At 40.4% G+C, this 23,157-nt stretch overlaps 1 protein-coding gene across 2 annotated transcripts in view; it reads left to right on the top strand.

Annotated features, from left to right (window-relative positions):
• The window catches only part of igf2r (insulin-like growth factor 2 receptor), a 52,847-nt gene that overhangs the window by 16,602 nt on the left and 13,088 nt on the right, over window positions 1-23,157 (top strand). Inside the window, exons 9-37 of one of the 2 annotated variants that reach the window (XM_031313844.2) lie at window positions 2,961-3,150; window positions 4,519-4,622; window positions 4,860-5,024; window positions 5,142-5,285; window positions 5,467-5,622; window positions 6,286-6,423; window positions 7,335-7,485; window positions 8,992-9,160; window positions 9,308-9,423; window positions 9,639-9,798; window positions 10,632-10,808; window positions 10,907-11,005; window positions 11,170-11,277; window positions 12,926-13,088; window positions 13,232-13,408; window positions 13,528-13,674; window positions 14,393-14,571; window positions 15,343-15,430; window positions 15,638-15,847; window positions 15,936-16,066; window positions 17,112-17,215; window positions 17,998-18,131; window positions 18,255-18,451; window positions 18,687-18,813; window positions 19,051-19,182; window positions 21,298-21,457; window positions 21,856-21,964; window positions 22,769-22,850; window positions 22,998-23,131. In XM_031313844.2, coding sequence (XP_031169704.1) covers window positions 2,961-3,150; window positions 4,519-4,622; window positions 4,860-5,024; window positions 5,142-5,285; window positions 5,467-5,622; window positions 6,286-6,423; window positions 7,335-7,485; window positions 8,992-9,160; window positions 9,308-9,423; window positions 9,639-9,798; window positions 10,632-10,808; window positions 10,907-11,005; window positions 11,170-11,277; window positions 12,926-13,088; window positions 13,232-13,408; window positions 13,528-13,674; window positions 14,393-14,571; window positions 15,343-15,430; window positions 15,638-15,847; window positions 15,936-16,066; window positions 17,112-17,215; window positions 17,998-18,131; window positions 18,255-18,451; window positions 18,687-18,813; window positions 19,051-19,182; window positions 21,298-21,457; window positions 21,856-21,964; window positions 22,769-22,850; window positions 22,998-23,131 — 4,151 coding nt within the window. The remainder of the gene's footprint in view (window positions 1-2,960; window positions 3,151-4,518; window positions 4,623-4,859; window positions 5,025-5,141; window positions 5,286-5,466; window positions 5,623-6,285; window positions 6,424-7,334; window positions 7,486-8,991; window positions 9,161-9,307; window positions 9,424-9,638; window positions 9,799-10,631; window positions 10,809-10,906; window positions 11,006-11,169; window positions 11,278-12,925; window positions 13,089-13,231; window positions 13,409-13,527; window positions 13,675-14,392; window positions 14,572-15,342; window positions 15,431-15,637; window positions 15,848-15,935; window positions 16,067-17,111; window positions 17,216-17,997; window positions 18,132-18,254; window positions 18,452-18,686; window positions 18,814-19,050; window positions 19,183-21,297; window positions 21,458-21,855; window positions 21,965-22,768; window positions 22,851-22,997; window positions 23,132-23,157) is intronic. The other variant, XM_031313843.2, reaches the window with a different exon arrangement.

Here is a 23,157-nt window from a genome sequence, read left to right on the forward strand (position 1 = left end):
GAGGTTGTTCCCCAAAATCTCGCAATACATGGCCCCGGTCATCCTCTCCTTAATACAGTGCAGTCGCCCTGTCCCATGTGCAGAAAAACACCCCCAAAGCATGATGCTACCACCCCCATGCTTCACAGTAGGGATGGTGTTCTTGGGATGGTACTCATCATTCTTCTTCCTCCAAACACGGTTAGTGGAATTATGACCAAAAAGTTCTATTTTGGTCTCATCTGACCACATGACTTTCTCCCATGACTCCTCTGGATCATCCAAATGGTCATTGGCGAACTTAAGACGGGCCTTGACATGTGCTGGTTTAAGCAGGGGAACCTTCCGTGCCATGCATGATTTCAAACCATGACGTCTTAGTGTATTACCAACAGTAACCTTGGAAACGGTGGTCCCAGCACTTTTCAGGTCATTGACCAGCTCCTCCCATGTAGTTCTGGGCTGATTTCTCACCTTTCTTAGGATCATTGAGACCCCACGAGGTGAGATCTTGCATGGAGCCCCAGTCCGAGGCAGATTGACAGTCATGTTTAGCTTCTTCCATTTTCTAATGATTGCTCCAACAGTGGACCTTTTTTCACCAAGCTGCTTGGCAATTTCCCCGTAGCCCTTTCCAGCCTTGTGGAGGTGTACAATTTTGTCTCTAGTGTCTTTGGACAGCTCTTTGGTCTTGGCCATGTTAGTAGTTGGATTCTTACTGATTGTATGGGGTGGACAGGTGTCTTTATGCAGCTAACGACCTCAAACAGGTGCATCGAATTTAGGATAATAAATGGAGTGGAGGTGGACATTTTAAAGGCAGACTAACAGGTCTTTGAGGGTCAGAATTCTAGCTGATAGACAGGTGTTCAAATACTTATTTGCAGCTGTATCATACAAATAAATAGTTAAAAAATCATACATTGTGATTTCTGGATTTTTTTTTTTTGATTATGTCTCTCACAGTGGACATGCACCTACGATGACAATTTCAGACCCCTCCATGATTTCTAAGTGGGAGAACTTGCAAAATAGCAGGGTGTTCAAATACTTATTTTCCTCACTGTATATATGTTTTTTTTTGTTTTTCTATTTTCTTTTATTTTAAAGTCGTCTTTTTTTTTTTTTAAATGGAGAATAAAAATGTCTTAATTTTATATTTTACGTCAACATTTTATTTTTTTAATGTCACTGCTTACTGTCTCAGCGAAGGGAGAAAGCTGCTGTTCTCCAGGAATACAATCTCAAGCGGCGTTACTGTGCTAAACTTGGAGAGCAGTATGGAGGGAGAGGAGGGGGAAAGATGAGTTGTTTAGAGTAAACATAGTTAAAATGTATTGTTTTCAATGAAATGATGTTGAATGTGAGACCTATGCTCTGACCTCACATTGTTATACCATAATTAAACCCGTGAAAGGGATAGTTTTGATCTTTTTGAAGTGTGGTTAGATGAGCTACTGTACTTCTCCATAGTCAGTGTGTTTGCTACAGTAGATGGCGGTCGGCACGCCCCCAGTTTGGAGAAGCAGATCGGAGTACCGACACAAAAGCTAAGCAATGTACTGCTGTGGACGGAGGCAGCAGCTAAATTTATTTTAGCCACCAATATAGATAATACACTGACTATGGAGAAGTAAGTCATGCAACCCCACTTTAAAAGATCCAAACTATACCTTCAAGAAAGTGACGAGCAGCCAAAATGCATGCCTTTTAATTGTAATCATGTCCTTATTCCTTAAACTGGTTCTTACAACCTACAAGAGTGAACACACACAAGCAAAGAAGAAGGTGTTTCTTCGTTCCACAGGCATGATATTAACAAACTGGAAACCCCACCAGTGATTTCTAAATAATAAAAAAAAAGCTCAAACATGATTACACATTTAACCTGCAAGAATTATTGGCTCATAGTGCTGCTTTTTTTATTCCAGTTAGAGGAAGTAGCTTCATGAGTAAACTAGACTGACCTTCCCGTTTTTTGTAAGCTCATTGTTGTCACAGTTAATGCACAATCTGTGTGTGCCATGATGCATGCCACAGTTTACTATATAACTAGAATCACTATCTTTTGGTGGTAATACAAGTAGTTGTACACATTATTGTTTAAAGTTGGATACTGAAGCTGATTGCTGTCAGTGACTTTGCCTATATTCATTTTTTTTTTTTTTTTTTTATATTTTGAGAAATACTCTTTTTAGCCTTTTTGCCAAGATTAAGCAGCCTGATGTCATCATACTCAGATTCTAGTCAGAGTATGAGTCTGATACTGCTCCATTGGGCTGTGATTATGGGGCGTGTTTCAACCGAACCAGGAAAGAAAATGCCTCAGCACTCAATTGGATAGACCTACAACCAATCAGAGCAACGGAGACAGACGACACAGAAGTCAAAGGCAGGCTTCGACAGAGCCAAGGCAGAGGCGGCAGTTTCCGTGTCATGCGGACGGGTGTGGCAATGTGTATACATACGTGATCGCGGTTCTCTGTTCTTCTTTTAAAATGAATGCGCTGTCGATATCTTCTGTAACAGACGCGATGGCGGAATCTACACATCTCAATTCTCCAGCAGCAGCCATCTTTGTTGTAAACGAATTCAACCCCACCGCTCTTTGGTGACGTGGTTGATTACGTTACTGTTGATCATCTGTCCATCATCGTATAAAGCCCGCCCTGACAATTTGATTGGTCCGAACAGCTCCAGTTCGAGCATAGTTGCTCCACAACAGATCAAGTCCAGACCGAACTTCCCGACCTCAAATGTTGTGGGCGGGGCTAGAAATGTTGAATCTGTAAACGTTTTTTTTTACAATATTCTGAAAGCTGTCTTTGGTAGTAGTGGTTATATTTACAGTAAAATGTAAAATATATAATAAAGTAAACAGTCTAAGTTAATCTAACGTCCATTGAGACAATGAGAAGATGATGATGATGATGATGATGATGATGAGATAAATATGTCCATTTCTTTGTTTGTGTGTGTAGCTACAGACCATCCGTACTATGCACACTCTGGGTCCAGTGACGGGGATGACAGCTACACCTACTACCTGAACGTGTGTGGAAAGATCACTACGGATGAATGTGGCCAAGAGCCGTTTGTATCGTCCTGCCAGGTGAAGAAGACTGGAGACGCGAAGAAGGTGGCTGGAAAATTTCAGAACCAGACACTACGGTAATGTTTGACTGTGTTTATGTGTCAGTCAGCTGGTCAGTGCTTCAAATCAGTTTGCTCGTGTTTTAGGCTCATCAGCCAGGAAGTCAGTCAGTATCAATGCTCCCTTTTGATTGTGGTGATCCTATCACTGTGAGTAGAAAAAGTTACAGTTTAACAAATACTATGTATGCCATAAAAGCCCTTGTCTAGCTAAAAGCCTGTGTGAATAGCCAAGTCTTCAACTGCTTTTTAAAAGAATCAACGGCATTTAAACAACGCAAAGAGAGCGGCAGTGCATTCCACAGCCTAGGTGCCACTTAGGGATGCACCGATCCGACTTTTTCAGTCCCAATACCGATACCGATGCCTGGGCTTTGTGTATCTGTCGAAACCCGATACCGATCCGATACCGTTGTTGAATTAACAATAAACTGTATACCTTCCACCTTATACCTTCCTTCCACCATGTGGAAGAGACTAAAGGCACCAGACTTTCCTAACTAAACATTACTTTCCTAACTAAGACGAAATGACATAGATTTAATGTATTGAATTCGCATGGTGCTTTTGGATGTGCTTGATTAAATTGGTAGTATCGTACTTTGCAGTACTACCACCGCCCCTCGAAACATTTTCTTTGCAGACGCCTCGCAAACAGCCGGCGAAGTTGTTGGCGTGGCAAGCGTGAAATATCTCCACACAGCCGACTCTTTGGCTCGCTCCATGTTGCTTAACGGTTAACTCAACTCTTCCAGCATGTGACACCCGTGGATCTGTTCATTTTTCCGATCCCCGATCCAGCTATTTTGTCAATATCGGGGCCGATAACCGATCTTAATATCGGATCGGTGCACCCCTAGTGCCACTACCTGAAAAGATCGATCCCCTCTGGTTTTAAAATGAGTGCGGGGGACCACTAACAACATCTGACCTGATGACCTCAGACACTGTAAAACCCGGTTCCTTCTTTTCAGATATTGAAACCTGAACCTTATTATCTGATTGCTTTACTGATTGTGACAATATTCTATTTAACTGTCTACCAGCTTTAAATTTCTTTAATCTGTTTGCCGCAATGCTAAACTTTTTGTGTCAGTGTTGTGAAAGCTGCTCGTATACTCAAGATGAAAAAATGACACAATGCAAATTTCAGATTACTAATTATCTATTGAGCATGATGATTCCCGATTTTTACGTTGCACAGGGTTAACTTTTTTCCAATATTTTAGCTCATATGACAGATATGACAGCAGACATATGACAGAAATAGCATGTCAGTCCCAGAAATGATCCATGAACACTTCATGTAGAACTTCTTAAACATTGCCAGTAAATCAACATGTTCATAATTCTTACACATTCCAACCCCTATTTTTTTATCTTTAGTTATTCAGACGGGGATCTGACTCTAATCTACCCAGATGGCACCAGATGCTCTACCGGCTTCCAGAGAATGACCATCATCAACTTTGAATGCAACAAGAATGCATGTAAGATAGAGAAGTTTCAAAAGAAGATTAAACATGATTCATTTAATCTCTTTGTTCTTGAGCGTAAAGAATGCTTCATTTAACAAGTTAAATTGACTAAATGATTTATGCATTTAAACTGTTACCTTGTTTAGGTGCCAGATTGTCCCATTTATTTATTCAAAATCTGACAGGTGGACAAATTTTTGCTTCATCTTAATTCATTCTTAATTCACAGTTTGCCTTATTTTTCTGCAGCTAACAGTGGGCATGGGACTCCAGTTTTTGCGGGGGAGACAGACTGCACTTACTACTTTGACTGGGAGACGGCATTCGCCTGCGTCAAGGAGAAGGAGGATCTACTGTGTCGAGTCAGAGATAACCACAAACATTACGACCTTTCACCCCTCACAAGATACCCCGGTGAGTTTAAATGTCAACATTTGTCTCTGAAAAAGCAATTTTTCCATTCTGTCTGTTGTGAATAAACATTTGTTGCTGAAACATGACCTTCCTCTGTGCCTCTGTATGTTGCTCCAGGGTCAGATGTCGGTGGGAACTGGGAGGTGGTGGATGCTAAAGCTCCAAAGCCGGACTCCCGTTTTTACTTAAATGTCTGTCACAAAGTCCTCCAGACAGGAGCTGCTGCCGGCTGCCCACTGAATGCCTCCATCTGTGCCGTGGGTGAGAGTCTCCACGAGGACGGGGGGGGGGTTCTAAAGACTAATGAAATATGAGACTATTTCAGAACATAGTGGTAGAAGGGTGTAGGGAAATTAAGGAGTTGTAAAAACTTTGCCAAATTCATGAGATTGTCAGGAATAGTTGTAGTCTTTAGTTTATTGATTGTGTCTCTCTGCTACAGACAAGGATCATGGGCCCATCAGTCTGGGCAGCTTCCTGTCATCTCCCCAGAGGACTAAAATAGGAAATGACATCAGACTGGTGTATACTGATGGAAGTTTTTGCATCAATAAAAAGACGAGGATCCAAACTATCCTGACCCTCAAGTGCAAACCAGGTAGGTTAAACAGAGATATGAGTTGTCATTAAAGGTCCAGTGTGTAACGTGTTTAGTTCATTCTCAAAATCTGTGTTGCCCGTTCACAAACTTGTCCTTTTTCATGAATATTTACCACCACCATCAATTCCAAATATTCCTTTTGGCTTAAAATTTTTCATTTGCGTTTGCATGAACTGGGGTAGACGCTCCATATTCATGCGCCATCTTGAAATACGTTAGCCGGTAAGGGACATACAGGACATACTGCTCCGCCTTTCGCGTTTTCGCTGTCACATGATAAACTCACAGGTGCTGCTAATGCTGCTAATGGATAATGTCGCTTCCTAGCCCCGGCAAGTTTAAAGAAGGAAACATGGAGGACCACACATACTCAAAATCCAAATTTCGGGAACAGGAGTCTTCTTCTTCACCCAGAAAAAGGATATTGAAAAGAGCAAGAGACCAGCGTCATCAGAAAAAAGCGTGAAGGCTACCGTAGCTGTATTACATACTTTGAACTGCGTGGTGCGAGAGAGTTGATTGCGATATATGATCACAACGCTAGATGGGAGAAATTCCCACACATTGGACCTTATAAATATATATTTTTTCTCTAGTTTCTGTTTGGTTGTGATGTTGTTGTCTCCTCCTTCACTTTTCTTCTTCTTGCCTTCTTTGCAGGAGATCTGGAGAGTGCTCCTGTCCTTCGTAGCGTTTCGTCTGACGGGTGTGTTTACGAGTTGGAGTGGTACACAGCTGCCGCCTGCGTCCTCTCGAAGATTGAGGGAGACGACTGCAAGGTGGAGGATCCTCAGGCTGGTACGACGCGCATAAACACACAAGTTTGATCAACGTGGTTTAAGACTGGTCAATATTTTACTTTAAGATGAGAAAGAAGCAACGGGATTAATGGGGAATATGTTTCAGCACAAAATAAATCTCTACTCTCTGCCAGTTCAGTCTTAAGAGCACGCAGGGAGAGGTTATTTTTATTTAAGGCTACAACTAACAATTATTATAGTTTAGTCTATAGAAAGACAGATTTTCCCCCCCATCCCTAAAGCTCAAGGTGACATCAACTGTCTGGTATAATCCGACCAGCAGTCCAAAACCCAAATATATTGAATTTACTGTCATATAAAACAGAGAAGATTAGAAACCTTTGAGCTGATGGATTAATGAAGTTATTGTTTCAGCTTTACTTCTATTAACACTTTTTGGTAACCAAACGTCAACAGGACACACTCACATCCGGCTAATTACCTCATATCATTTTGACAGTTGAAAAGCTCATAGACCACAGTGGGAGTAGCCTGGTGTTACTTTGCCACGGTCTGACAGGTCAAATTCAACCTGATTGTGCTCTACTCTCTAACAGAATTTACATTCGGGGGATACAAAATGCCAAAACATGTGCCCCTTTGTTTGCTCAAATCTATAATTCCTATTGTGTTTTTAAAAACTTGCATTATACTCTACTTGCTATGAGGATGTTTCACCACTCAACTCCACCACCTGGTGGTGAGTTCCAGGCATTTTAATCTCTCTAGGTCACACCTTTATGTCACATGAGAGTTGTTACACGTGAATCATTAAAGAGGCTACTTGTGCTGCCATCTAGCAGTTGTTGCATGATCAGTCCCATTTTGTTTCCAGTTCTGTACTGTTTGACAGAGCTGATCAGAGTTTCCTTCTTTGACCGTCTCTTACTGGCCTCTGTTGCTCAACAGGGTTCTCTTTCGACTTGTCGCCTCTCTCCAAAGCCGAAGGTGGCTTCTACAATCTGACCAGCGACCACTATAACTACTACATCAACGTCTGTGGTACCGTCAAAATTGGCAGCTGTCCTAAAGAGTCCGGAGCATGCCAGGTGGAAAAGAGGTAAGAAAGGAAGGCATGAAGCAAGCAAGGCCGCACAGTCACAACAACCATATTATTAAAAGTGTCATCACAGAATATCACCAGTCAGTAGATTCTCTCCAGAAGTATTCATAATGTACATGAAAAAAAAACTGTTGTAGTTGCCACGGGTAGCCATTTTGGTTTGTTTTTCTATGTTTTTCTAGGATTTAAAAAGCATTAAGTGCATCAGTGTCCCTTTTTATGTGTTCTTAGTTATGGAAAATCCAATTTTGTCTAGTTTTAATTACTGCTAAATCCCATTGTAGTGAATCTCAGTTGTTAAATTTGCAGTGGAAATATGAAAAGATGTACCACGTTTTGTGTGAATCAGATGCATCATTTCTATATATGACTTTTTGATGACTTAAAATTTGTACTTAGGCTATGTTTAGACGGAAACGATCTGAAGAGAAAGGGCAGGCGTTGCGTTCTCACTTTTTATTCCGCATTTAGACGAGCGTTTTTGGGGGGTAAATCTGCGTGCATATAATAATAATAATAATAATACATTGAATTTATATAGTGCTTTTCATGAACTCAAAGTCGCTTAATATGGTGACGTAAAAGTGAGTGAAATTCAATGTAGTATGCACACCAGGTGGCTAGGTGGTAGTGTGAAGCACTGCCACACAACACCACCTTCCTTCTACTTCTCTCCCTAGTAGCGCGAAGCGAACAAACAACAAAAGCTGACAATTTTGTCTGGACAGATGAGGAGGTGGAGTTATTGCTCCAAACAATACACACACACACACACACATGCACACGCGTGTGCGGTACACACACACACGGCATGCACACACACACACACGCAGCACACACACGCACGGCGCACACACACACACACACGGCACACACACACACACACACACGCAGCACACACACACACACACACACACACACACCACACACATTCACACAGTGTGTTTTTACCCTTTAAATGGGGAATGCGACGGTGGAGTGTTTTTAAGATTTCTACTCCGGAGGGTGGTTTCACTTTTTTGTGTTTTTAAGCCCCAAAAACGCAGTCGCCGTCTAAACGAAAGGCACATCTGATAAAATATTTTTAGGTTTTCACCCACGAGCGTATTTGTGTAAACAGGGCCTTAATTTCTTACCCCCACAATCAGGTTTACCGTGGTTGGGTTTATTGAAGAGCACTTGCAGAGGAATATTCACTTTTATGCCAAATGTTACATCTGTATTAGGCTTTGTCTCATTGAAATTGGAGACATTGGGCAGATGAGAGAAAGGAAGGATTAAATAACCCAAAACCCAAGGATATCAGGCCTGAAATCTTTTGAACCAGGAGGTCTGAAAGTTGGAATCTTATGAGCACCATGTCAAATGAATGAAATATACTGTATGTTTCTGAACATTAATATATACTGTATATACTGTAAAATGAGTAAAGATAAATGTGAAGTAAATTGACCCCAATAACTGCATTCATGATATGATGACTTTGCCCGTCTGTGACTTCAGTTCGTGGAATCTTGGGAAAGCAAACTCCCGTCTGTCGTACTACGACGGCCTGATCCAGCTGACCTACAGCAACGGCTCCAAGTACAACAACAAAGAACATACTCACAGATCCACACTCATCTCCTTCCTGTGTGACCCAGAAGCTGGAGCCGGAAAACCCGAATTCCAGGTACGGTATTTGTTTTTATTTTGTACAAAATATGTCTACACCTTTGGACATTTTCTTTATGGTCTTCTGTTGGCTTTTATTCAAGGCATTTTTTGCACATCACCAGTTTGACCTGTAATTTTAATCTTGTCTTAATTTTGAATCCAGGTCGAGGACAATTACACTTACAACTTCCGCTGGTATACATCCTACGCATGTCCCGAACGGCCTCATGAGTGTTTGGTGACAGATCCCGACACTCTTGAGCAGTACGACTTATCCAGGTAATGCATGGATGCATATTGTGTTCATTCACCAAGCAACCACAATGTTTTTTTTTTTTTTTCATTAAACAACATAACACAAAATCACAATTGAAAAAATAGATTCACAAAATCAGGAGAAAAAGAAACAAACAAGAAGGCACAGATTCCTTCCAGCATGTCACATTACTGTTACCAACCTCCTCACCTTCTTATTGACCTTCTTTTGCCTTCAGCTTGTCACGCTCCACCTCCGGTAGCAACTGGCAGGCCATGGATTTGTCTGAGACCTTGAACCTGAAGAAGTACTACATCAACATATGTAGGCCTGTCAACGCTGTACCAGGCTGCGACCGCCATGCGTCCATCTGCCAGATGAAGTACATATCTGAGCAGGTCTGTAACGGATAGAAGCACAACGTGAAAACAGAATTGTAACTTTAAACCTCATAAAACTTTATTTTTATTACATTAAAATCTTGGTTAGTGCACTTTTCAAAATGGCAAAGTTACAGGAGCCCTGAGAGGCAAATGAGAAGAAAAGAAGAAAAAGGTGGTCCTTTGTCTATTCCTTAAAAACAGTTGATAAAAAAAAAAAAAAAAATGGTTTGCCAGGATCTTCTTACAGGATCGTTTTGTTTTTCTGTGGAAAAATGTTTTTGTCAGAATTTTTCTTTTTGTTGTTGTAATTCTCATTTTGGCCACAAGAGGCTAAAGTGCACCACAAATCCATCCATCCATCTAAATAAGGCTAAAATCATTCATGTTTTCTTCTAAAACACAATGTACATATATTGTGCGTTAGGAAGTTATGTAACATTACTGTCATGTCTTTCTTTTGGTTAGAAATATAATTTAATCGCCACTAGAACTTGGAGGAGTGGTGCACAAATGATTATTACAGCAACAAACGCACCAGAAACATTATCCTGACAAACAAACAACAATTTCACTTGCCCAAACTTTTTTTGATGAAAAATAGAAAGTATAAATGAATTGTAAAAATATTCCTGCCATTTCAACCCTTGTCACCTGCTCTTAAGTCTTAAACACAGGAGAGAAAACTATAGATCGATCCGACTTTTCTCACTTGCCTCTCAGGGCTTCTGTACAAAGTTTCATGCGCCCGCCCAAATTCATTATTGACGGGCAACAAATGTAATAGCCGGTCAACGGTACATAACACTTGAGATGAGTTTTAGAAGCCCTTTCCTCTCCTCTGTCCTCAGGGCTCTCCAAAGGAGGTTGTATCAGTCAGCAACATGGGTATTTCCAAGCGAGGGCCGATCATTGAGGAGCGAGGCCGCCTGCTGCTGGAGTTCACAGACGGCTCTGTCTGCATATCAGACGGCCAGAAGCTCACATACACAACACGCATCCACCTGGTCTGCTCCAAAGGAACTTTGGTGAGTCGGTGCAGTTTATACAGTAAATTGGAGCGTGGCTTGTTAACGCTTTGCATGTGTCCGATATGTGACTCTGTTTTGTGTTCCACACTGTGCAGTCAATGGGGCCGCGGTTCCTGATATACCAGAACTGTACTGCCAACTTCATGTGGGAGACAAGGGCAGCCTGTGCCATCAAAACCACAGAGAATGACAATGTGAGTTCAGCTATATTACAACATATTCATATCCTGTGTTTAATGTATGTATTCACACTGATAAGACAACAATTAGAAAAGATGTTACGCGGAAAAATGTATATGATTATGATAATAAAAAATGAGTTTGTAAAGATAATAAACATGTCGAACATGTCTTTGTGTCTCAGAGCTGCTCTGTGGTGGACCCCAACACTGGCTTTGAGTTCAACCTTCAGCTTTTGGCTTCTAAGACTGGGTACAAGACAAATGCGAATGGCAAGGACTTCCTGGTAAGACGGACACAGTGACAGCACTGCCACCGCACAGCCAACCATTAATAATGTCCATCAAATGTAGCTGTCATGCGTTGTTTGAATGTACACTCACCTAAAGGATTATTAGGAACACCTGTTAGATTTCTCGTTAATGCAATTATCTAATCAACCAATCACATGGCAGCTGCTTCAATGCATTTACGGGTGTGGTCCTGGTCAAGACAATCTCCTGAACTCCAAACTGAATGTCAGAATGAGAAAGAAAGGTGATCTAAGCAACTTTGAGCGTGGCATGGTTGTTGGTGCCAGACGGGCTGGTTTGAGTATTTCCCAATCTGCTCAGTTACTGGGGTTTTCACACACAACCATTTCTAGGGTTTACAAAGAATGGTCTGAAAAAGGAAAAACACCCAGTATGCTGCAGCTGGGGGGCGAAAATGTCTTGTTGATGCCAAAAGTCAGAGGAGATTGGGCCGACTGATTCAAGCTGATAGAAGATCAACTTTGACTCAAATAACCACTCGTTACAACCGAAGGTATGCAGCAAAGCATTTGTGAAGCCACAACACGCACAACCGTGAGGCGGATGGGCTGCACCAGCAGAAGACCCCACTGGGTACCACTCATCTCCACTAAAAATAGGAAAATGAGGCTACTATTTGCACGAGCTCACCAAAATTGGACAGTTGAAGACTGGAAAAATGTTGCCTGGTCTGATGAGTCCCGATTTCTGTTGAGACATTTAGATGGCAGTCAGAATTTGGTGTAAACAGAATGAGATCATGGATCTGTCATGCCTTGTTACCACTGTGCAGGCTGGTGGTGGTGGTGTAATGGTGTGAGGGATGCTATCCTATCAATATGGGCCAACATTTCTAAAGAATGCTTCCAGCACCTTGTTGAATCAATGACACAAAGAATTAAGGCAGTTCTGAAGGCGAAAGGGGGTCAAACACGGTCTTAGTATGGTGTTCCTAATAATCCTTTAGGTGAGTGTATTTGTGTGGTGTAGCCAACGATGCGTTCATGTTCACGCATGCAGCTTTTTATACAGCTCTGATATAGTCTGTGTTGCAGCCAGATGTACTCGCACCAGTGTGGGTTTTAATTTAGACTTTTTTAATATTTTATAAATACAAATTGTATGTATAATAATTATATATATATATATATATATATATATATATATAAAAACCAACCAACAATTATTAGAATTATACATTCATCTTTCGATTATTTGTTTCATCTATAAAATGTTTTAGAATAGTCAAAAATTCTCATCACAGTTTGCCTCTGCGTCTTCAAATCGGTCGCTGTAAATAATATTTACTATAATGTAAGACGAGGCATAGATATTTACATTTTAGGAAATGTTTTCCGTTTGACTTGAAAAATGACTTTAACAATTAATCAATTATCAGCATAGTTGCTGATGAATATACTTTTGATCAACAAATAGTTTATTTGACTCATGATCTAAAATAATAAGTTTAAAAAAAAATGTTAAGACTGATGATAAATTAATTCAGTGGCCATTAATGACATTTTTTTTTTTTTTAGATTTAAGCAAGGATTATGTCTTTTTCACGTAGTTTTTTTTTTCCAAATCATGATATTTCAGAATTTAACAAAATCATAATCTCTTCAATTCACCACCCTGTAGGTGAACATCTGCTCAGACGTGGCGGAATGTGGTCAGGGCATGGCTGGCTGTGAGCTGGAAGAAGGGCATCCCTCCAGCCCAGTGGGGGTGGAGAAGACCCTCCAGTACTCCACCGATGGACTTCTCACACTAACGTATAAGGGAACCCTGGATGAGCCCACAGGTACTTCTTTACAGTAACTGAGAATATCATGATTTTATGTTCACTGGTTCACTTAACTCTGATCAGCTGTACCGTGTTTACAGTAAATTTACAGTTAAAATTTTCTTGACACTGTACTTTATATCCTTTTCCCTCTGTATCAGCAACTCGGGACACCTTCACCATTAATTTTGTGTGTGATCCAAACTCTCACCCTGGCTCATTAAAACTGCTTCGTGAGGACTTGAGTTCTTTACCTCAGCACGTGGTCCACAACGTCTTCTTTGAGTTCTCCACTGCTCTGGCCTGCATGCCTGCTCCAGTTGACTGCCAGATCATTGGTATGGACACACACAAACAGAATTAAACCTACAGTAAATATCAATGTACTGGCTTAACTCAAGAACGTTATACACTTCTCCTTCTTGTGAGTCTAAATATACTTTTCTGTTACCTCTAGATTCCCATGGTAATGAGTACGACCTGAGTCACCTGATCCGGGATGGAGAGGACAGCCCCTGGATCGCCGTAGATACAGATGCTGTCAAATCACGCAGCTTTTACATCAATGTCTGCGAACCTCTTCCTCCTCTGAACAACTGTCCAGGTCAGTATGCTCGTCCATATTGATCACCCAATCCACCTACACATAGAGTAAATACGAGGTTTAGACTGATGTGGGTGTTTTGATAAAATAAATATGATAAAATATTAAACCGAGAGGGAGTAAGAGTTTTTATTTAGTTTTACGCATGTAGAGCTGTAATGGTCAGTCGATTTATTTAATTGATTGATTAGTCAAATTGAAATAAAATAAATCGACAGATATTTTGGGAATGAATTCGTCTTTTTTTCAAGCAAAAATGCCAAACATTTGTTTCTCAAATATGAGGTATTTCTGCTTGATGTTATCATATGAGATAAAACTAGGAATTTTATCACTTTGGGCCAAGGGAAGTCAGAATGGCCAATTGAACACTTAATCAAGACAACAATTGGAAGATGAATCAAAAGTTTCAGCCCTATTCACATTTGTAGAGCTTTGGCTTATGTAAAGGATACCAATGGAACTGTTTACTGCTGCACTAAGCATCAGTTTTATCATTTTATTGGTGATTTTGCATACTCTTTCCATATGCTGAAAGGTCAGCCCTAACCTTTACTATTGCAATCCAATTTAATGTTTCAAGGCTCCTAAGATTAGGAATCATAGTAGGTTTTAACGATTTTAACACTTTGCAATAAAATAATTACAAAGTCAGATGGCAATTTTGAAGGGAATTCCTCCTGTCAGAATGTAGTTAAATATTGTTTCTTCTCTCCAGTGGGTCCTTTGGGTGCTTGTGGTGTGATTGATGGGAAGAGTTACAACCTGGGTTACATCCAGTCCAGACCGCAGGTGGCAGAGGATGGCTCCATCAGCATCGTGTACCAGAACGGAGACCAGTGTGGTTCCGAATCGCGCTACTCAACGCGCATCATCTTGCAGTGTGATGACAACCCAGTGAGTATTAAGGCCAATTTATGCTTCTACGTTATATCAACGCCATGGGTGCGTATGTAGGTACAGACCCTACGCCGTAGCCTGACGTGCGCCTCTCAAAAAATGTAACTACACATCACGGCGACGCAGACCGCAACAACTGTGGCTGGTCCGCTTGGCCGGGGATAGGTTGCGTTGCATTTACCCCTACTCATTTCCTGGGTCTCCTTCTCCATAAACAACATGAAATCAAGGAGAGGGTTAGTTTTTCCAGCTACAGCTTTCCGACTGTGGTCAGAAAGCACAACATGTTTTCTCTCACTATGACTCTAGAGTCTGTACTCGCTCCGAAGCCAATCCTGTCTCTACCACACACTCCCCACACGCACACACATGCCGGCCCTGCTATTCTGTTAAAGAGATTGACGAACACACACCAATGTTCAAGTATAAACTTCAGGCCACTTACATAGGCTACTGTGTAAGCTCTACTTGGAGCCTCTGCAGAAGCATACATCACGCTTTTGAGCTCCCACTGTGACCACCCACTTCTAATGTTTGTACTGTGACTGCTGCACAACAATTTTCATGCGGATGAATACATTTCTATCTTGTCTTATGTTATTACCTTAATTTTCAAATTCAACTCTAATTTTACCCACATTTAGTTACATTTTCTCTTAAATTGACTATTTGCATAGTCCATGAGAACAAGACATGCAACTAAACTGAGTAATCATTGATTATCTGTCGCTTTAATTTGTTTGTGTATGTGTGTCTGTGTATATCTAGGGCTCCCCCATGTTTGACCGTAAAGATGGTTGTGAATATGTCTTTATCTGGAGGACATCTGAGGCCTGCCCCATCAGGAAGTCTCAAGGTAAAAAAAACGCACAAAAAAACGCAGTGATGAGAATTGTGGATTCCAGTATTTTAAGATTAAAACTGCTGCTTTTGGATAATTTGTGCTGACAATCTCCTCAAACAGCAGTGGTCATATCCCATCATCCATCATATCAGAGGCCATAATAAAGTTTTAATAGGAGGACAGTGTTATTATGCCATGCCTCTTTGGTCCTCCTCCCAGGTGATAACTGCCGTGTTCGTGACCCCAAGAGTGGCTTTGAGTTTAACCTGAGCTCTCTGAAGGGTCAAGATTACCCCGTCCACAGTGATGCCTATATCTACCACCTGTCGGTGTGCGGGGGACTCAAGAGAGGCATCTGCACCCACAAAGACACAGGCAATGCATCTGTCTCTTCCTGCCAGGTGAAGGGAGAAACCCACAAGATTGCAGGTACGGAAGACCAACCAAAACCAGCTTGAATATTCTGATATTTGTATTGTCTGTATTAATTTGTGTCATTATTCTTGTGAGTGTGCAGGAATGGCAAGCCAGGTTCTGAGTTACGTGGGAGACCAGCTCATCCTGAACTACACTAATGGAGAGGTCTGTCACAAGATATACAATAGATCCACCGAGATCTACTTCTCCTGCCACCCTGACAGGGATCCTGTGAGTTTCACACATACACACAAATACAGAAAACCAGCTGATCCCACAGCTCTTATCATACAATGAGTTGTACTTACTAAAAAAATGAAACATGACAACGCAGTAAATTCTGCCAATGTTGATTGGTGACTTAGACTTCTAGAGAAATTTGCTCATAGGGCTATATACTGAAATGTTTTTGATTGACAAACATGAGTGTTTGTTTTGTTTGCTTTGAAATTGAAAAAATAATTTTAAAATAAAATAGACATTCCAGCAGATCCAAATCTTTTTATCAGTGTTGCTTTCTGAGCATTTATGCCCTGGAGATGTTGGATGTGTTTATTGGTAATAACTAACCAGACAAAACATCATAATAATAATAATAATAATAATAATAATAATAATAATAATAATAATAATAATAATAATAATAATAATAATAATAATAATAATACTTTTTATTTATGGGCACCTTTCATAGCACTCAAGGACACCTTACAGTTAAAACAAGCAAAAATACAGTTAAAAAGGCAAATATAATTAAATTAAAACAAACACATTTAAAAGATTGAGATAGAAAATTAAAAGAAAGCAATCTATCCATGATTTTGATGGAGAGTGCAGCCATGTGGGGTGGGCCTTTCGGATTAGGTGGGTTTTGAGGAGGTTTTAAAGGTGGGTAGAGACTCTATGGTACGGATGGATAGTGGGAGGGAGTTCCATAGGCGAGGGGCAGAATGGCTGAAGGCTGTAAACCACATTGTGGACAGGCGGGCAGGAGTGGAAAGCAGTGAGGAAGAGGAGGATCGGAGAGTTCGGGGTGCGTAGGGCTGAAGGAGTTCAGAGAGGTATGGAGAAGCGAGATTATGGAGGGCTTTGAAGGTGAGAAGAAGAATCTTAAAGTCAATACGGTATTGGACAGAGAGCCAGTGCAGTTGTTTGAGGAGTGGAGTAATGTGTTCAGTGGCTGGGGTTCTGGACATGTAAACAAGACAGCTTCAGGGAAATGGGGAGTCTGCTATGGTGACTAATTGTGTGTGTTGTTTTTGACTCACTTGTTAAGGGAACGCCAGAGTTCATCAAGGAGACTCCAGACTGTACCTACCTGTTCAGATGGCCCACTGCTCTGGCCTGCATCCCAGTCAAAACCAGCAGCTGCTCCTACAAGTAACAACCCACTACCACCTTCCACATGTCACCTTCCTTTTTTCCTTTTTCCTTCCTCTCTTTTTTATGCTCACCTCTCATCCAGGTGTTTCTTATTTCCTTGAACTCTTTTCCTTTAAGTGTACTTCAGATTTTTACTTAAAGCTTTATACTAGGTAATTGGTCTGAACTAGTAAGCTAGCATTACGCAGAATAGCTCAAATTTATTACCTAAATTAATCAGGTAATTTTAGACCGCAACAGTAGAAGTAATGGGTTGAAGACAGGTTGCCAGCAGCAACAATTGATTTGATATTATTAATATGTCTTTGGTATCAGGCCTGACATCATAATTAAATCTAATTTGCTATGTGGGAAATTCATTGGTTAATTAAAAGTGGATTGTTTGTTTTTATATTTTAGTCACAGATATGCTGTTTCTTTTTAAATGTGGAAATATCTACAGCATACAAAATTGAGTCAATTAATAGGCTTTAATCAGAGGCCACAGATCTCCCCATTTTTTTACATGCATGTGTGACAGTTGACATCCTAAAGGGAAGTTTTTAATCTTTTCCATCCACTAAAGAAAGAAATCCTGGAGCAAAGATGTTTGACAGTGTTCTGTTAAAATAAACGATTCCTAGATTTGATTTGATTAGAAGTTAATTCTGCTCATCTCCTCAAGTGAGAAAGAGAAAGTGTTTTGTTACACATTAACAGAAACAGGTCAGGTATAACTATAACACCGATTTTGAACAGATATGATACGGTATGTTCACCCTCTGTATGTCTGTCCTCAGTGATGACCAGGGCCACTCGTACGACCTCTCCCCTCTGGCTATGAACTCTCGAAACTGGGAGGTGGAGCACTATACGGGGGACACGAAGACACGTTTTTACATCAACGTCTGCAGGTCACTGGTGCAGCAGGGAGGTCAGTGTGCATGCTCGTGCACTTGTGTTCTTTATTCAGTAATACTGTAGCGTCCAACTCTTGAAAATCTAAAACTGTCCTTTACATACTTGACAAACAAATCCCCTGCTCACCTTGTGACAGGTTCATGGAAGTGTCCCTCCAGTGCGGCGTCCTGTGTGAAGGTTGGAGATGACTATGTGAGTCTGGGGCAGGTGGAGTCTGGTCCTACATGGGACAGACATGTTCTGAAGCTGCAGTACACCAGCGGCCAGGCGTGTCCCGATGGAAGCCGCAACAGGAGCAGCATCATCCGCTTCAAGTGTGACAAAGACAAAGTGGTGAGGGATGCACTCTACGTATGATCCAGTATATATGTTCGTGTTGGACCGATATACATATCATACAGTCTGAAGAGTTGTTTAACAGTTGTATGTCAACATCTTGCCAGTACGGGACTCAGTTATAAATTAACCTATAACTGAGCATATGCACTGTTTTTGAGGTTTTCTTGTGTTAAGAACACCAGGGCGATATTAGACAAATGATAAACGTGTGTTTCTATCTCCCATCCAGGACTCCCGGCCTACTCTGATCTCAGCCATTGAGGACTGTGTGTACAACTTCCTCTGGTTAACAGCTGCTGCCTGCCCTCTAAACAGCACCCAACACAACAACTGCATGGTCACCAACCCTGCTACAGGTCAGGCATTCAAAATAATTCAGCAGTTCTGTACACATTGTACATGTAAATATGTACTTACATGTTAATAGTATGTTCTTATCACATTACTGTCTGGTGACAATAGAAACTGGATCAAAACATGTAAAGTAGTGCAAAAATGGCATGACAGACTTACAAAAAAAACTTCTCATGCAATGTACATGAATAGAGCGATAAATTTGTATTTTTTATAAACTGCGACCCTCCTCTCCCCAGGTCATTTGTTTGATCTCAACACCCTGACAAAGGAAGGAGGTTACACTGTGTACGATCATGAGGAACACAGGAAGATGTTCCGCATGAACATCTGTGGAAGCGTTCCCAATGCTGGATGCAGCCCTGAAACCGGTACGTATTTCCAGTGACTTATAATTTATTATGTTTCAATTAACTGAAACAGAAAATGTGCATGACTCTGCTGTGTGTACTTTATATCCTCTTGATAAAATGTGAGAAATATCTTGACAAAGGCATCGTTGCCGGGACAGGATAGACTTGCAAAGTCAGCAGCCAAATTTCTCTTCAGTCACTCAGAGGCCCAAAGGTCACTTGTTTACGTTTAAGCATTTTCAGTGTGCACACACAAAAATCACTTTGCAATCAGATCCACCTTTAACCAGTCAGAGCTGATGTGACATTACTATCTTAACCCCCTGTTCACTGGTTGGTGCAGCTTCCAGCTCAATTCTTTTTCAGAGTATTAGTACTATTGGTTATTTGATCGGAATACAAATGTTTAAAAATATGTGAATTTATATTCTTTAAAATCCAATGGACATTTTCTTTGAACATGAAGAGGATATTTGCATTGGGGCATTTTTAATGTAAAATGTGTAATCCTTATTTTACTTGTACAGAACTGATGATTAAAAAAAAAAAAAATTAAGATGCCAAACAAAATAACATTCTAACCGGAGAAAAAAGTGCCTGAAAGAACACGGAGCCTCAGAAGACTTCAGCTTTTGTATCTCCTACAGACGCCAATTCTTTGTGAAAAAGACACTTTATGCTGTATTTCCTCATAAAAATAAGCTTTGCGGATTCCAATAAGTGGAGATTTACAGCAAAAGAGGAGAGGGATCCATTAAAAATTCATTTATTTCTCTCCAGGTTGCTGTTTGTTCTAGCTTACATATTTGTGTGGTTTATGTAACACTGAGGACATGCGTCACCACTGTTAACCGTTAAATATTATGTAGGAGGCCTGAAATTCCAGTACTTCTCAAATTATTGACTGCTCTTTTACCTGGACTGTAGTAGGTATTGCACAGGAAACTGGAAGGCACTAAGGAGCACCACAGCTTCCAAGGTTATTCAGCTTTTGGGGTCCCTTTCTTCAGCAGTACAGTCCAAACTGAGAAATCTTAGTGTTCTATTTGATCATAACATGTATTTTGATCAACATATTAAATCACTGACCCGCACGACCAGGTCCAGCAGGATGTCGTACATCACTCCTATTTTATACTCATTACATTGGCTTCCGATCAAGTTCAGGATCCAATTTAAAGTTCTTGTTCGACTTATAAAGCTTTGCATGGTCAGGCACCTGTTTATATCTCGGACCTGCTCCATCCGTACACTACTAACAGGTCCCTCTGGTCTTCTAACCAGGGATTACTGGTGGTCCCACGCACTCGCTTAAAAACTCTCCAAACCTGTGGAACGCCCTTCCTATTGTCTTACGTTCTGCAGTCTCTGTTGAAGCTTTTAAAAAGCAGCTGAAGACACACTTGTTTAAATTCGCTTTTGACTCATGTTTGTAACTTTGGGTTTTGGGTTTTAATCTTTTAAATGATTTTCATTGGTCTTTCAATTATTTTCTCCTTGCTTTTTTTCTTTTGGATCTTACTGTATTTTTTACAAATGTTTATCATGTGAAGCACTTTGTGACTTCTGTGTCTGTAAAAGGTGCTATATCAAATAAACATTATTATTATTATTATTAAGGGGAACACATAACGCGGCCAAGGCTGCAAAATATGTCTGAATTTGTAAATTAGAATTATAAGAATGTTTAGGAATGTTTAACCTTCATAAAAATTTCAGTTGATAGACAAATATGGGATGCATGTGCCAGATTTCTTTTTTATTAAAGTGAGTGCAGCAGATGAAGAGAAAATGGCAAAAATGTATAACATTTGGATTTTCTTTTTTTTTGCAGTTGAAAAATTATTTAAAAAAAAAAATAAATCCAGTATTCTCAGTTGAATGTGAATCTAATCACTTGCTCATTGGCTCCATTGCCGAACCTTCCACCAATATTGCAGAATTCTGTGAGACATAATAACTAACAAACGGACAAAGAAAAAGGGCCAAAAATACAACCTTATTTGTATTTAAATGTATAGAAAGGCATCTTAAACTACTGTGATCTACCTAAAAGAATAATTAATGTATATTTTTAAATACAACTATATTTGTGCAGTTAAAATTCTAAAATATATGCATATTGTGTTGTAGCTGTGTGTATTAAGAATGCCACGACTGCGGTGAACGGCGGGCAGGTGAGCAGCAAACTCTCATACAAGGATCACGTTCTGGAGCTGACGTACGAAGGAGGAAGTTCCTGCCCAGCAAACCCCGACCTTAAACACAACACCATCATCAACTTCATCTGCAGGTACTTCCAACTTCTCCTGTGCCCTTTTCTCCTTTAGTTTTTTTTTTTTTTGTATAACCGTTTTCCTTTTTGGCCTCAGGCAGTAAGAGTAATCACACAAACACTATCCATGTGCTTCAGAAAAGCAGCGCGATCACAGAAGGCTTGTATCGTGTGGATGCGCTGACAGCTTTGCTGTCATTACTTAGAATTCCTCATGGGGGAGACAGAAACTACGCACTATAGCTTTGATGGTTACATTTTATTTTTTTAATGTATTTATTATTTTGACAATTATTTCAGCTGTCAGCTGCTTGAAATGTTTGATGATCCTTTTTGCAAAACACCCGTAATGTATCTGTCATGTTAACACTGAAATATCTAGCTGTGTTCTGAGTATTTACATTGTGTTTGTACAGGCCACCTGACATGGGCTCGGCCCCTTCAGAGCCTGTTCTCATCGACACCGACGATAACACTTGCACACACTTCTTCTCTTTCCACACACACCTGGTCTGCGAACAGCCAGTAAGTATGTCTGTGTACGTTATGATGAGTCGGAATATGCTCGGCCTGTTTCATAAAGTAAACCAAATTAAAATGTTGGGAAACTTTTGGATAGAGAAGGTCGTTCCATCCAACACAGCGAAGAAATAACAAAAGCAATGTGCTTTCGTTGGTAATTTAAATCAGATGTATGTTAAGTTATGCATGTGTTTGCAAGTGTGTCCTGTGATATAACTACCTCAACATCACAAGATAACTGCCTCAAATTTTTTGTCAAAACATGTCTGCATAGTGAGAAAAGATGAATGACACGTGCATCTGAACAAAGTCGTACCGTTGTTATTATCTCCACTTTTGTTGTGGTGATATTGACTTTTCACAACAGAAAATAGGATACTGTAAAGAACTTTTATATTTTGAAGTTATTCCCACATAGTGAAGTGGAAAATATGGAGCATTCCTTTGCAAATTAGCACCAAATTGGCCATTTCAAAGAGCAAATTGAATTCCAGTTGAGTGTACTCTGCTGGTCAACCATAATCAAAGGAGACAGGAATGTAGCATTTATTTATGTGGTGCTTTAGAAAGCACCGGATTGTCTCGGACTCACACAGAAAATTTCCTAAAACTCAAGAGGATCAAAAGAAGAAAATATTCAAAGAAAAGTTTCTACAGCCATTGTATATATAATAAAATGGTTGAATTCCTCAGCTTCAACTTTGGCTTTCTAGCTTTGCCCATCTACTGTTACTGTTCATTCATAAAACACTTCAAGGATGTACCACTGAGATTTATTTTTGTCCTTTTTATTTAATTACTTTTCAGGTAAAGTGTTCAGTCCAGAACGGCTCTGCTCTTATTGACTTGACTCCTCTGATTCATGTCAGTGGATACTACACAGCAACAGGTCAGTGGGTTTCATAAACACTCAGATACAGATATCAGACTTCTTGAGATTTTTGCATGCAAATGAAGTACAATATGCATCATTTATCGGGCTCAACATTCATCCAGATTCACTGTTTCGATGTTCCTGTTTCTACCCTCTTTTCAGACGAGACAGTGGACCTAAGTGACGGATCTCCAGACTTCTACATCAACATCTGTCAGCCTCTAAACCCCATCCCCGGGGTCACCTGCCCCGCTGGAGCTGCCGTCTGTATAGATCCTGATAATGGACCTCCTGTGGTAAGACGCTCACAAGCACAGACTAA

Source organism: Sander lucioperca, chromosome 19, assembly GCF_008315115.2.
Source record: "Sander lucioperca isolate FBNREF2018 chromosome 19, SLUC_FBN_1.2, whole genome shotgun sequence".
NCBI classification, from domain to species: domain Eukaryota; kingdom Metazoa; phylum Chordata; class Actinopteri; order Perciformes; family Percidae; genus Sander; species Sander lucioperca.